The following is a 16615-nucleotide window of genomic DNA, read 5'->3' on the forward strand; positions in this document are numbered from 1 at the left end:
GCTGTTTTTCATGTGCTTCAGCATGCTTTCCAGGAGAATCTGCTCCAAGATTTTACCTCATACAAAGGTGAGAGTGACTGGTCTGTATTTTCCTGGGTCTTCCAGTTTCCCTTTCTTGAAAATGAGGGCTATACTTCCCTTTTCCCAGTCATTGGGAACTTTACCTGACTGTCATGCTTTTTCAAATATATCATTTTCTTGGATCTTGGATCTTTTTCTAAGGATCCAAAGACTAGGACTTCATTGTTACTAGCGATCTTGACAATTGCAGATCTGTGAAGTGAAACAGTGCTGAGGACCTGAAATGTGCATCTGGGGGAAAAACATCACTTCAAACAAGGTGTGTCATGCTTCTGAAGACCCAATGGCTTCTCATGAGCAGATGTGCACCTTCCATTTTTTTTCAGCTGAATGTTTGAATGCTCAGAAACTGCTCAATAATGGAAGCAAAGAATGCAAAGTGCCATGGGCAGATTTGTTTCAAGAGCATATTTCTGATCCAAGTGAAAACATGAATGCACATGTATCCAAATAAACATGGCATTCATTATTTCTTTGATTATTCCCTTTTCTAGTAGTTAAACTGAAGCTTATTCACAACTTAAAACAGATTTCTTACATGTAAAAAAATTCATTTTAGTAAATTTTAAAACCTTCTCAAAATGATGTCAAGGATGTTAGAAAGTTAAAATTTATTTAATATGGTTAAAATAGCATTTATTTTAATAATGTCCTTGGGTGTGCACTGAGGTTATTCAAGGGTTTTACATACCAGTCACCTCATCAATAATGAACTGAAGAACCTAACATACATTTTTTCTAAAGATTATAAATAAATATGAGAGACTTTTTTATTAAAGAAATCACTTGCAGATACGTTTTTAATACCTTCAGTTTTTCTAATTTAAATTCTATTTTTACAGTACCATTAAAATTCCAATCAGACAGATTTGGTCTACATGAAATAGGATGTGGGACAAGCTTTTTGTGACACAAATAAGATTGCTCCTTTCAAGGGCAACATCACAGAAGGTGAACACTAATTTTACTAATATAGTAAAGAAGGATGAATGACTGGGAATGCAAAAACAAACTACAAAGCATACATTTTTTTCTGTGAAGTTCTGTTATATTTAACTTTCATTTCCTAAGTAGGCTGTTACAGGGAAAACAATTTGTATAAAAAGATTAAATACTGCACAAAATGACAAAGACTGCTTTGCAGCTATAGTACAAACAAAGAAAACAGTCTTGAAGATCTTCGTAGATGTCAAATGAATTTTAAGGAAATGATCAAAAATGTTCTGATAATAGCATATGATGCCTAAAATACGGCAACACTAGGTGTCAGAGTGCACATGCTATTTCTGAATGCAATTTAAAATGTCTCCACTTGCCCATATAAAAGCTGGAGCTCCCTGCAAATTAAAACAGAAAGCTCACAACATTCTTTGTCTTAGTTCTGAAACACTTTTTCCAACAACTAGTTTTTATCCAATGGGAGAGCTAAAATCATCATAACATCATAGCCCAGACTGAAAGGTATTACAAAACAAAATTATTTAGTTGGGTTTGTTGTATTTTGTTTTTGTTTTGTGTTGGGGCAGGTTTTTTGTTTGTTTTGTATGTTTAACAACAGCTGCTGTAAAGCAATTTATATCATCCAGCTAACACCCTTTCAACACTGTCTTCCTTGGTTCAGGTTACTGGTCATCAAGCAGTAGGTACACTGGTTTTAGCTTACACAAAGTATAAGCACATATTAGACACTCAGATCCTATTTCATATATTCTTGAAAGCCTGTATACAATATATAAAATATATAAATTACATAATGTATTACAAAAAACCTATAAAGTTTTCTGTCACCCAATACTCTTCTCAGCACTAGCAGTCAGTATAACCATGGACATCCTTTCCATTACTTTGTATAAACTATCAGAATGAAAACTGAAATGTTCATTAACCCTAAAGGAAATACTTCTGCATATTAAGACTGATGCAAACCAGCACTAAATAAGTCATATGTAAAAATAAATGGAGCCTGTGTGATTGGCTTTTATGAATTACTTGCAGCACTTCAGGAAACCTGAATAGCCAAAAGTACTTGCACTGCAGCTCAAATCTACTACCAACTGGTCATAAAACTAGCATGATTCTAGAGGAAATATTAGTATTTCCACTAATTTTAGTTCAGACTAACTCAACAAGTATAGAGAAGTCCCGCCCCATTTTCCCCCTAAAAATAAAAAAAATTTAAAAAAGGCAACAAACAAAAACAAAACCCAAAACAAAATCACACACACAAACAAACAAAAAACCAAACAAACCAAAATGAAAAACTGTGACTGTAGAAAACCCCTGCCTTAAAAAGTTGTTCTCCATCCCTTTGTAAGGAGATTATGACACAACATAGTGGTATGGGTTCAAGCCCCGGAAAGACCAACCACACAGTCATACAGGTCTGCATGGTTGCCACTGAGATATTCACATGCTCTGTTCGTACATTTATGTCTCAAAGGTCATGAGATCAACTACAGTCATGGAGAAATGATCAGGAAATTGATTTGGGACCATATTTCTTCATAGTATAGGTAGTGGGAAAATTATTTGCCAATAGATAGTTACATAAAACTGAGCATAAATTAAAACTTGACTTTATAAAAAAAGTTATGGCAAAACAAAAATAAAATGTCAGGAATACTGAGACTCCTTGTCTTCCAAGTAAAGAACAGAGAATGATGAGATGGTATTTTCCAGATGTTTTCCTATCTGACATTAACAGAGAATAACTAAGTTTTGGTATCATTTAGTATGTAGTAACATACTGCACTACAGTTTTACATTTGCTAAAATAGGCCTGCTCTACAGTAACAGGAAACAGAAAAGTCCTTAAACATTTAAAGCAAATATTGTATTATAGAAGACAAAAACTTGCAAATAGGTACAAAAAGATATTTTCAGTTTGACAGCCCTTTATTTTTGCTTAAACATTTTGTACCAAAATACGACTTATTCATGCATCAAAAATAATGTCTGACATTTTCTCATATGTTCCACAATGAATTTAAGCAATATTTTACATTCAATAAAGTGCCAAGTTGGTAATCACCAAGACATTAGCCCAAAATGTGTATTTACAAAGCTCCATTCTTTAAATTTTAAAATCATATAATTTGGTAAGCAAAGATAAGTGTTAAAAAAACCCACAATTCTGAGAATGGAATATGCTTTAATTTTTTAGGATTATTAGGGAAAAATGACTAGAATACTGGGGTAGGAAACTAACTCTGAAATAAAAACTGTTATGCTTCCTGAAATTCTGTATACACAGAAGGTGCTTTACATATACTTGAAACCAGTCTTAAAAAAAAAATAAGAACAAATGGCTTACTCGTAGTTAAAATGCAAAGATTTAAGTGGAAAAGAATTTGCTTATGAAATAAACATCAATTAAAAAGATATTAACTGCAAAACTACTGACGGAAGCCAGGGAGTCTCTTAAGCTTTCTAAACAGTCATATACTTTAATATTTTCATCCCTTTAATTTACCTTCTGAAAGACTTTCAGCAATAGCTTACTGATTAAAGAGGGACTTCTTATTTCAAACCTGCAGTGATGCTGGAATGACAGTACCTTTCTCTGTGTCTGTATAACTTATTTCTGACACATAAAATAGAGACAAAAGAGTTGCTGTAACTTCCAAATTTCATGAGAACTTTACTAGTCAAAGAACTCAATTTTATAAAAAAAAATTTCTTCATCAAAGCTTTATGGGCAATGAACTACTACTTTCAATTACTTGGAAATTAAATCCAAATGTGTCATGGTTTAAAACCCCACCTCAGTCTCCCGCAGTACCACACACCCCTTTTCCCCCCCCACCTCCCCACTCCCGGAGGGATGAGGAGGAGAACCGGAGGAATATAACTCCCACAGATTGAGATAAAACCAATCCAGCAATTAAGGTATAACACAAATACTGCTACCACTAATAAATCAATGTTAGAGGAAATAAACAAAAAAACGATACCACCCGCCGAAACGAGCCCAACCTGGAAGAGAGCTAACCTCCCCCCCCCCCCCTTCCAGCCAACTTCCAGTTACCTCCCCAAGCATGACATGCTAGCCCAGGCCAGGCGCCCTATCTCTCCCTCCTCCCGGCCTCCTCTCCTTCCTGGCAGAGCATGAGCTTAGAAAAGGCCTTGGGCAAAACCAAACATTTAAGCAGTAACTCAAAACATACGCGCCACCAGCAACCGCTCCCAGCCCGAAAGTCAAAACACAGCACTGCACCAGCTACCAAGAAGGAGAAAAAATGACTGCTACTGCTGAACCCATGACAAAATGGAAAACAAAAAACAAAAGTAGGAGGATATTTTGTCAGATGCTGAATGACATTCTTTCAAGATAGTAAAGATTTACTACAGGAATCGGGATGAAGCATTATTCTAAAGAAATGTGCTGCATGGAGGAGAGAAGGGTGAAAAGCTCGGTCACAAAATGAGCAAGAATTGAAATATCTTCCAAGAAGTTGCACAGAAACATAACTTAAATAACAATACAAACATCCTCTCCAAATTCTTTTCAATTAAACAGAGTTCTTGGAATGCACGCATTACCTTAACAACAGGATTCAGCAGAACAACACCTGATTTTTTTGTAATAACTTGCTTTGTTGTGTAATGATGTTCTATGAGCTGAGGAATAGTTGGAAATCCAGTTCCTTCAAAACGATATTGATTCTGTATGGAGGTAAAAGGAAATATTGTTTCTCTACAAGCAATGTTTTGAACAAGAAACTGAAAAAGAGCATGACCAAGTTTCCCTCACTAGTAACAAAGTAAAGAAGTATTTGCTTTTACAGAACTAGATTTTTTTTTCTGATCTACTTAATAGTATTTCTACTGAATTAAATGGAATGATAGTTAAAAAGATGATAAATTAGTAAATGAAAAATTACTGCATCACTCATTTAAGGCAACGTGATAAAATAACTATTTATTTAAATTCATAATTTAAATATTTAGGACAGTCAAAGCCCTGACAGAGTGAAAAAAAATATTCTAAACTACAAAAAAACCCCAACTTCCTAATTACTTGAAGTTCTAAGAATTACAGATATCAACCTAAAACCTAAACATCTGGCAATAAAATAAACAGGAGATGAGTAACACTACCTAACTTTGATCTCACTGCATTTACAATGTTTGATAAAATCAATAAATCCCTAGCACAGAGCCCAAGATGCATAATTGATCTTTAATAAGCAGTATAGACCAGAGGAGTCTACAGCAGCTAAAAAAAAAAAAAAGGGCAGGTTATGCACAGAATTCACAGAGAAGTTGGGCAAGACAGAATTCCGTCCCTCACTTCATAAATTTATTTTTTTATATATATAATTAAACACAATGGAAACAGTTAAATCCTTACTAGTTTCTTAGAAGCACGTAACATTTTCTTAGCAAAGACTGCTATGACATACAATTTTTTCAGGTTTTAAGGAGAAAAAAATGTTATTGTCATTGCTCATCTTTGCCCACCCTCTTGATGGGGAAAAAAATAGAAAAGAAGTATTTATTTCATTCTCCTGAATGTCTTACTAAGATTACTAACATTTGGATAAAGCACAGACTCAAGAAACAGCAGCTACCTTGAATGACAACAGTGAATTTTGGTGCTTAAAGCTAAATGCTAAAGTCATCTATCACACACATAGTTGTATTAACATAAAACTTCAAAATAACAGAGAGAGAACACTCCTGGACACCAAGTTTGGCCTTCATATGGAGACTTGTCAGTGTTCCAAAAGTGTGATTTGACCAGTCATAGAGACCTGATTACACTGTTCATATCAATTCTAACAAACAAATCCCTTGCACTAAGCTCTCCTCAAACTTCCCTGCCAAAATGCTCATGAATGCAATCCCTCTTGTTATGTGACTGTAACAATCCCACCATCTACTTTTTAGAGCCTAATAAGCTTTACTCTTTCTACAATTAATGCTCTTTTTTTTTTTGCCACAATAAATGCTCAAAATTCATCCCATAGGACTACATAAGGAGTCCTGCATTTATTTAAGAAAAAGGTTTTAGCTTCTATGATTGTCAAGGAAATCTGACACAAATGCATCCCAAGATCAGACGAACATAATGCCCTATTACTAAACTTAAAAGCAGAAAAAGCAGGCCACCCAAGCTACGAAATATTAAACAACATCAGTCTTACATTTCAAATGTCATTCCTAAGAGAAAGTAGTGAAATTATAGAAATAAAGACTTTTTTTTTTTGTGGAAAATTCTAGTACAAAAATGAGTCCTCTTACAGGTAAGCCTCAAAGTAATACTTATTAACCAAAATCCTCTACTTTAACCGACTAGGAAGTCCAATCTACATTTCTATGAAGGTCTACTTGTCATGTATTTTACGCAAAACTGTTCCAGCCACACCAAGTATATAATGCGCATTTATTTCTGCAGTGTCGGGATCAGAGAGATCCAAACACCTTATAAGACTGTACAGGTAATTTAATTGCTCCTGTTTTCTCATTCTGCATCCTGCCATGTCAAAATGCTTTCAGGTTATAGAATCAAACTAAAATCAACCCTGACTTTGTGCAAAGGTTCACTTCTGTAAGGAAAACTCTAGGTGAAAATTAATTAAAACTCCAGCTGTACTGAGTTAAGTTTAGGGTTGGGGTTAGGGCCCATAATGATTAACATATAATTGGCTTCTGTAAGCAAATCCTCCTAACTTCAGCAAATTTTTAAAAATATCACTTCCTCTCATAAAACAAAACAAACAAGTACACAATATTGACTTCATACAGGCATGCTGCATCAGCTAGGGATTTTGACAAGTAAATTTCCCACTGTAAATCTTGTTATATGATTAAATTTGTGGGGTTTTTCCTGTATGTGGGAGACTTTATTGCAAGAGTCTGAAATATGTCTTGGCAGCATTTCTGAATCAAAACTAAGAATGATTTGCTGATATGTCATACTACAAGAACGTCTAATAATAAGAACTGTCATATTTTGAGTAAGTTTGAAATTCTGTAAAGTAAAGCAAATAATACATTAAAAAACACAAGTAATGCATTAAGAAGAGTAAGAAGAAATACACTGCATAAAGGCATGTAAGAATTAAAATATGGTTTAAAATGGACAATTTTTCTTAAGTTAGAGCAACAAGGAAATAAATTCTGGTCCTCAGAAGCATATGAGCTCTGCAACATCCACAAGTTTTTGTTATACTGAACAATATCCATAGGGCTAAAAAGTACAGGAACATCTCTAATGTAACAGTTTCAATTCCCAGCCACACAAAAATCAACACAGATTACTTTCCTCTGTGCATGTTTGCAATTTTCAATGGAATCTTTACAGTCTGAATTAAAAGTGGCCTAATTAAGAAAATGGGTTTAAAAATAAATGTACAGGAATAAATTAGTAATAACAAATTCTGGATTTCAAAACATTTACAGAAATATCTTGACTTTTTAAAGCAAGATAAAAGATGTTGAATAACCTCATAGTTCATAATTTTGTTTCCCATAATTATCTTTCCCCTCCCCCGATTTCAGTATTGATGGAAATCTTTCCAAGGGCTTTCATATTTTCATATAAAGGCTAAAGCCATTTGCCATAGTAAATTATGCATAGGTTACACTGGTTAGCTGAAATTATAAATTTCCTAACATTTAAAATATTCAGTACTATGTCAGAGACGTACATCAGCATATTGTATGATAAAGTGTCTCCGTTGTCCATCTGAAAACACAGAAAGGACATATTCACCAGGTTTCCCGTGGCTCTCTCGCACCAAGAAGTCTCCTTGTTGTTTTAGCAGCTCCTGGGCTTCTATTCTTGGAATTGCGCCATGATACCAGTCTTGCTCAGCCAGTGGTTTCTCAGTGGTTGAAATTACATCAAAGAACTTTGGAAAAATATTGAAGAAAAATGTTACTCTGACAGCTTCTTTTTAGTTTACTTTGACATGAAAAGCATGCTAAACAACGATTTCCATTTCTGTATCTAAATTACGTATTTCCGTCAACAAACAAAATCAAGCCTCTTACATTTACAAAAATGACACAGGGATCACCTTTTTATCACCTAAAAAATTCACATACAAAATGCAAAAGATTATGGAAACACCCATAAAACTATTTAATATTTTTTATTTGCCTTCCATTTTTTCCAGTCACACTGACCAACTCTTTCTCGAACATCTCAAGTGTTATTAACAGCAATTCAAAATGAACCATTTCTTTTTAAAGACAGAAACTTCTCAAATAAAAAAACATAAGAAATTGATTTATAAAAAGCATTTGAACTAGGTAAATTGTTTTCATCAATTTATTTGCCAATTGCATCCCAAATCAGTTAATAGCTCTAGGAGATACTTTTCTTAGCATTTATGCTGTAACACAGAATATGCACCTGTGTATACTGGCTATAAATGGTAGTTAATGAGTTTTAACCACCAATTTAACATATTAATTTTAACATGCTTTCATTGTTTAAGAAAACACTGAGAAACACTTGGTATTTTGGTCAGTGAACACTTAAGATTTATTTGTTACAGGTAGACAGAAAAGCCTTTACTTAAGCTCTACATCAGTCAAAATCATTAGTGTCAGCACTCACAGAAATTCTCACTGCCAGAGTAGTAAAACTGAACAAAATAACAGTGCATTCTGTATCATGAGTTGAACAAGCATGTGAATGTGTCCCAGGCAAGCCTGCTGAGCTGCATTTTAGATAACAGTAGGAAGACCCACACCTCAATTATGCACAAACAGATACAAACAAAGCATACAGTTCTGAATTAATCTCTCCTACTGCTCTGCCCCGATTAAAAACATCCCTTCTGAGTGGAGGGAAATGCCCTCATATCCTTCATCATGCTAGTACTGTCCTCTTTACTTATTCTGAGCCTAAATTCTCTCTCCCTATTTAACAATCCATTGAAACAGTACTTTTTTTCCAAAATAAAATGAAGCAGTCCCCAGCTGCTGCCCTTATTCAAGAGAAAAATTAAACAAACAGCAGTGTATTATTTCTAACTCAAAAAAATGACACATTATTCCTGTACTTACACTGTCAATGAAAAGAAAATAATAATGGGAATGACATTTTATTAAACAAATGGTGCAGTATTTCCACATATATTCTGAGCTCAGACTTTGCATACTTCATTATCTTCCACCTTTAAGCAAGCAAAACATTTTGTCAGGACATTTTTGCCCCCAGTGTAAAAGATGGGCACAGACATATATAAGAAAGAAAACCAACAGATCTAAGTTGATAAGTTATAAAAACGTAGAATCATAGAATCATAGAATAGTTAGGGCTGGAAAGGACCTTAAGATGATCAAGTTCCAACACCCCTGTCACAGGCAAAGACACCTCACACTAAACCATGTCATCCAAGCCTCTCTCCAACCTGGCCTTGAACACTGCCAGGGATGGAGCACTAACAACACCCTTGGGCAACCCATTCCAGTGCCTCACCACCCTCACAATAAAGAACTAATTCCTTATATCTAACCTGAACTTGCCCTGTTTCAGTTTGAACCCGTTACCCCTTGTCCTATCACTACAATCCCTAATGAAGAGTCTCTCACCACCATCCTTACAGGTCCCCTTCAGTTACTGGAAGGCTGCTACGAGGTCTGCACACAGCCTTCTCTTCTCCAGGCTGAACAGACACAACTTTCTCAGCCTGTCTTCATACGGGAGGTGCTCCAGTCCCCTGATCATCCTCTTGGCCCTCCTCTGGAATTGTTCCAACAATTCCATGTCCTTTTTATGTTGAGGACACCAGAACTGCACACTAAGTGAGGTCTCACGAGAGCAGAGTAGAGGGGCAGGATCACCTCCTTCGACCTGCTATCATGCTCCTTTTGATGCAGCCCACGGCACGGTTGGCTTTCTGGGCTGTGAGCACACACTGAAGCCAGCTCATGTTGAGTTTCTCATTGAGCAACACCCCCAAGTCCTCCACAGGGCTGCTCTAAATCTGTTCTCTGCCAAACGTGTAGGTGTCCCTGGGATTTCTCTAATCCAGGTGTTGAGATAACTCCCTATGGAATAGCCTACCTTTGCCTCCATATTCCTGTCTCATTCATACATGCTAACACACCATATAAAACCAGCATTAATTGCACCTATTAGGGTAAATAACAAAAAAGTTATGAACAACGATAGATACCTGCGCTAAGCTGAAATGCCGCAGTGGCAAAAAAACACAGGCAGTGGGGCAGATACTGGTATTCACAATGCTATTCATTCTGACTCTTGATACAGTTCATCCATAGTACTGCACTACGTGTACATGGAAGTTGCCCCTTGTGCTTTCACTCCTTATTTCATTAAACTTATGTCTCTTGCTATTACAGAAAACTGGCTAGAATTTTCCCCACAAAAAGTACATGAATTCCTTGCTCTTCAAACTACACTTTTTCCCTATATTACCCTTTACCTTCACATTCCTACTGCACATGAATAATTTAAGTAACAGCTCAACTCCTGGCTGCTGCTGGAAGTGCAGTTTCCCTATGACTATGAAAAAAAACTCTTTTCTCTAATTACACATAATATCCAACTTCTCCCACCAATTAAATATGGAATGGTATTTTAGAATGGCACTGTATGTAAACCAAGATATGGCTCTACTTCTAAAAGTTTCAATACACTTAAAACATATAATATGAAAACAGATAGTTCACATTACATTTTTTCCTACTTTGCCTCAAGATCCTTTTTGGTCTTGATCTATTAAAAAAAATTCTTTTACATGTGTTAAAATTATTTTATATCACACCTTTAATAATCACTTTGTATACTTTGTTGATGGATAATAAGTTTTAAGTACCAGCTTACACATTCAGCAATAAGTACAGTGATGTAACTGTCAGCAGGAAAAAGCCTAGCAGCTGACCACATTAGAAGGTAAGTACTAATTCACAAAGTAAATTTTATCTGTGTATGCATGGTCAGCTTTTCTAGCACATACTCATATGCCACAATATTATAATGTCTGCTAATCAATCATAACACTGCTTTTATAACATTATTTTAACGTAATTTTTGTCCATATAGGTGGAAATTCATGATGTTTCAGGGAAAAAAAAAATCCCACTTAAACTGTAAAAATAACACAGTGTACTCCAACAAGCACATTATTGATGCTACTTACCGAGGATGAGCCCAGCATGGATTTTGGAGACCTTATAATTCCCGCTATGGAATGACGTATAGTATCAAATCTTGAGACTTTGTCTTTCTTGTCCTAGGAGAAAAAGCAGTATCTCCAGTGACATCTAGCAAATTGGTATGACCACTGAATTACTGGAGAAGTGCAAACTTCAGTGGAATAAAGCTAACTCGTTTAGAAATTCTATAATTTCTTAAATATTTTGTGTAATTATTTTAAGTATCACTATTGCTAACTATATAGAGAACTGAAATTCTTTTGTATCCTAAAAGCACAGGGCATAATTCTCAGTTCACTCTCTCCTGAAATATCTATTATTTTAAAAGGACACTGATTTTAAAAACATGGAATAAAAAAAAGCCTTCCTAGTAAAACAAAAATACACAGGTACATTATCCTTGGTTAATACAGGCTTGGGTTTTTTTCCTTTCCTCAATATGTTCTTCTCTAACAATAGACTACTTTTAAATACTAGTACAAATCAGTGCAAGTTATAGAATCCACCTGCTTTCTGGCATTACTGTAAATCATAGGTGCAAGCACCATCTGGATTTTAAACTCTGTAAGTAGAGGGATCTAACTAGAACACTGAAACAGCCCTTAAGCACCTCTAGTTCAGCACAGGTCAACGTAAATCCCAAGGTGCTCATAACTTGACTTAGCCCAAAGCTTGCATATAACTTAACCTCTGATTTACAATCAACTCTCCAAGTTAGTATAAAAGAATGTCAAAAAATACAAAAATGTATTTTTTTAACACTGACAAACTGAGTTTATTGCTTGCAAATCACAATCAGAAACAGGAAAGATATTTTAATATGATTCTGCAAAGCAATTAAACCTGAAGCAGAGAGATCACACATGAACAACCTCATTCTAATTAGCTATAGGTTATCCATAAGCAACTGATAATGGAGACAGACTACAACTGTTTGCAAGTGTTACAAACAGAAGTTGCTTCCAGGTTTTGGACACCCTAGACTGAAGAAACTGAAAATGATAATATAATAAACATAGCTTCAGTTTATTCCAGGACTTCAGAATGAACAACAAAATCCGTTTATTCTGTACACAGAATATACCAGTGCTTAAAAATGACTCAAACACAATTTACTTGACAGGATACAGGTCAAACATTGTCTTAGTAATAGAAATCTATTTATATGGCAGTAGAATTCTGCAATGTGCTTTAATTTGTATGCTGTGCAAAAGCGCACAAAACCCAGTCAAAGAGTCAAAACAGTAGTAGGGATATTATTATTCCCTGAAACACTCCTAGAATCATAGAATCATAGAATAGTTAGGATTGGAAAGGACCTCAAGATCATCTAGTTCCAACCCCCCTGCCATGGGCAGGGACACCTCACACTAAACCATATCACCCAAGGCTTCATCCAACCTGGTCTTGAACACTGCCACGGATGGAGCATTCACTGCCTCCCTGGGCAACCCATTCCAGTACCTCACCACCCTAACAGTAAAGAATTTCTTTCTTATATCAAGTCTAAACCTCTGCCGTTTAAGTTTCACCCTGTTACCCCTTCTCCTATCACTACAGTCACTAACGAATAATCCCTCCCCAGCATCCCTGTAGGCCCCCTTCAGATACTGGAAGGCTGCTATGAGGTCTCCACGCAGCCTTCTCTTCTCCAGGCTGAACAGACCCAACTTTCTCAGCCTGTCTTCATATGGGAGGTGCTCCAGTCCCCTGACCATCCTCGTGGCCCTCCTCTGGACTTGTTCTAACAGTACCATGTCCTTTTTATGTTCAGGACAACAGAACTGCACACAATACTCCAAGTGAGGTCTCACAAGAGCAGAGTAGAGGGGCAGGATCACCTCCTTCAACCTACTGGTCACGCTTCTTTTGATGCAACCCAGTATACGGTTGGCTTTCTGGGCTGTGAGTGCACACTGCTGGCTCATGTTTGTTTTCTCATTGACTAACACCCCCAAGTCCTTCTCCGCAGGACTACCATGAATTTCCTTTTTGCCCAACCTGTAGCTGTGCCTGGGATTGCTCCCACCCAGGTGGAGGACCTTGCATTTGGCACGGTTAAACTTCATGAGGTAGGCATCAGCCCACCTCACAAGTGTGTCAAGGTCCCTCTGGATGGCATTCCTTCCCTCCAGTGTATCAACAGAAGCACACAGCTTGGTGTCATCGGCAAACTTGCTGAGGGCACACTCAATTCCATTGTCCATGTCACTGACAAAAATATTAAACAAGACGGGTCCGAACACCGATCCCTGAGGGACACCACTCGTTACTGGTCTCCAGCTGGACACTGAACCGTTGACCACAACTCTTTGAGTGCAACCATCCAGCCAGTTCTTTATCCACTGAGTGGTCCACCAATCAAATTGATGACACTTCAATTTAGAGAAAAGGATGTCATTTGGGACAGTGTCGAACGCTTTGCACAAGTCCGGGTAGATGATGTCAACTGCTCCACACCTGTCCATCACTTCTGTAGCTCTGTCATAGAAGGCCACCAAATTGGTCAGGCAGGATTTTCCCCTAGTAAAGCCATGCTGGCTGTCACCAAGCACCTTTCTCTTTTTCATGTGCCCTAGCATGCCTTCCAAGAGAATCTGTTCCCAGATTTTGCTAGGCACAGAGGCGAGACTGACTGGTCTGTAATTACCCGCATCATCCATTTTCCCCTTCTTGAAAATGGGGGTTATATTTCCCTTTTTCCAGTCATTGGGAACTTCACCTGATTGCCACGATTTTTCAAATATGATGGCCAGTGGCTTTGCAACTTCATTCGACAGCTCCTTCAGGACCCGCAGATGGATTTCATCAGGTCCCATGGACTTGTGTACATTCAGGTTCTTAAGATGGTCTCGAACCAGATCCTCTCCTACAGTGGGCCCAACGTTTAGGTTTTCACAGTCCCGGCGTCCGCCTTCCAAGACTCGGGTGCTGCGGTCAGAGCCTTTGCCATTGAAGACTGTGGCAAAGAAGCCATTCAGAACCTCAGCCTTCTCCAAGTCCTGTGTAGCCAGTTCTCCTGAAAGTTTCCGGAGGGGGCCTACATTGTCCTTAGTCTGTTTTTTAGCCGCTACATACCTATAAAATCCCTTCCTGTTATGTTTAACATCCCTAGCCAAGTTTACCCCAGTTGAGCCTTAGCTTTCCTAACTTGGTCCCTAACTTCCCGGACAACATCCCTGTATTCATCCCAGGCCACCTGTCCTTGCTTCCACCTTTTATAAGCCTCTTTTTTCTTGTGAATTTTTCTCAGCAGCTCCTTATCCACCCAAGGGGGTCTCCTGGCCCTCCTGCTGCACTTCCTTCTAGTTGGTATGCAACACTCCTGAGCTTGTAGCAGGTGACCCTTGAATGTTAACCAAGAGTCTTGGGCCCCCTTGCCCTCTAGGGCTGTATCCCATGGAATCTCTCTAAGCAGGTTCCTGAAGAGGCCAAAGTCTGCTCTCTTGAAGTCCAGGGCAGTGAACTTACTGCACACTCTTCTCACTGTCCTGAGGACCTCGAATTCGACCATCTCGTGATCACTGCATCCAAGACTTCCTTGGAGGGTCACATTTCCAACGAGCCCTTCCCTGCTGGTGAGCATGAGGTCAAGCAGGGCACCTCTCCTTGTCAGCTCCTCTATTGCTTGCAGAAGGAAGTTGTCTTCCAAACAATTGATAAACCTCCTGGATTGCTTGTGCCGGGCCGTACCATTGCCCCAACAGATGTCAGGGTGGTTGAAGTCCCCCATGAGAACAAGGGCCTGTGAGCATGAGGCTTTTCCTATTTGTCTGTAGAGTTCTTCATGCACAGGTTCCTCTTGATCAGGCGGTCTGTAACATATCCCCACAGTAATGTCTCCCATCACCGATTTCCCCTTAACCCTGACCCACAAACTTTCTGTTAAATTATCGCCTGTCCCCAGACAGAGTTCCATACTCTCCAGCCTATCCCTAACATAAAGGGCAACTCCCCCTCCCCTCCTACCGGGCCTGTCTTTTCTAAAAAGCCTATAACCTTCCATTCCAACACTCCAATCAAAGGAGCCATCCCACCATGTTTCGGTGATGCCTATTATATCACAGCCCCGTGGATGTGCCCACATCTCTAATTCCTCTTTTTTATTCCCCATGCTATGGGCATTTGTATAGAGGCATCTGATCCAAGCTCCAAATGAAGCCGGCTCAGTGGCTGGCGTGGCTAGAATATTACTACATTGCTCAGAGTATTTATTATAGGTGCTTGCAACTGCCTGGGTGTGTTGGGATGGAATGATTCTCCCCTCCCCCAACACAACTAGCTTAAAGCATCCTTGACAAGTCTGGCAAGCCTCCTACCAAAACCACTCTTCCCTTTCTTTATCTGAGCAGTTCCACCAGCCCCCAGTAGACCTGGCCTACAAATGTGGGCCCCATGTTCAAGACACCCAAACCCTTGACTATGACACCACCCTTTCAACCATTTATTAACCTGTCTAATCCTCCTTGCCTTTGGAAGGTGTTGCCCTGTGTCTTGGAGAATTGTCGAAAAAACTATCTGAGCTACAGAATCCCTGACCACCTCTCCCAGAGCTCTGTAGTCCTTCTTTATACTCCTCAGGCTACTACTATCTATATCCCTAGCACACACATGCATCACTAGAAGCAGGTAATAGTCCGTGGGACTTACTAGAGCAGGCAGCCTCTCCGCAACATCCCTGATCCGTGCCCCAGGTAGGCAACACACCTCCCTTGCGACCGGGTCAGGCCGACAGATGAGCGCTTCTGTCCCTTTCAAGGCAGAGTCCCCTACTACTACAACCCGCCGCTTTTTCCTGGTGGTACCAGTAGAGATCTTCTGTACCAGTGCACCAGCCGACTGTTTCTGATGCAAGTGCATTTCCTCATCAGCCCCCTGCAGGACAGCAAAGCGTTTCTGGGTAGGTACAGCAGATTTAGGAGGAAGCCCCTGGCTCTCTTCCTCCTTTTGTTGTTTCTTTTTGTTACTAATTCCCAGCTTCCCTGATCAACAGCTTCCTTCTTTCCTCCATGAGTTAGAGGGGAAGCTTGAGGCCCCTGTGCTGTTTGGGCCTGGAGCAAGCAGTCCTGCTTCCTCTCAGCTTCCCTGACATCTTGCAGCTTACTGACAGCATGTCATAGCTCAGCCACCTGCTGGAGGAGGACCTCCATCAGGGAGCAGCGAGCGCAGCCCTGCCCATTCTGCATCTTTCCCTCACAAGACCAGTGCAGGCACTCTCTACACTCCAAGGTCTGCACCGCAACCTCCCCACTTAGCAGCTTTGTCTGGGTGCCTACGCTGGCCACCACTGGGACGGCCGGGACAGAGCTCCCAGACCGGACCCTGGTCATACAGCGAGTGCTCACCATCCTGCTCGCCTGCCCGCGCAAACTGCCGCACAAACTGCCTCAAT

The 16615-nt window shown here is 39.0% G+C and overlaps 1 protein-coding gene across 1 annotated transcript in view; it reads right to left on the bottom strand.

Moving 5' to 3' along the window:
• Positions 1–16615, bottom strand: part of FER (FER tyrosine kinase) — a 153454-nt gene that overhangs the window by 80643 nt on the left and 56196 nt on the right. Inside the window, 3 exon segments of the mRNA XM_034072609.1 lie at positions 4624–4746; positions 7737–7940; positions 11208–11300. Of these exon segments, the coding sequence (XP_033928500.1) occupies positions 4624–4746; positions 7737–7940; positions 11208–11300 (420 nt within the window).

This window comes from Melopsittacus undulatus, chromosome Z (genome assembly GCF_012275295.1).
Source record: "Melopsittacus undulatus isolate bMelUnd1 chromosome Z, bMelUnd1.mat.Z, whole genome shotgun sequence".
Classification (NCBI taxonomy): Eukaryota; Metazoa; Chordata; class Aves; order Psittaciformes; family Psittaculidae; genus Melopsittacus; species Melopsittacus undulatus.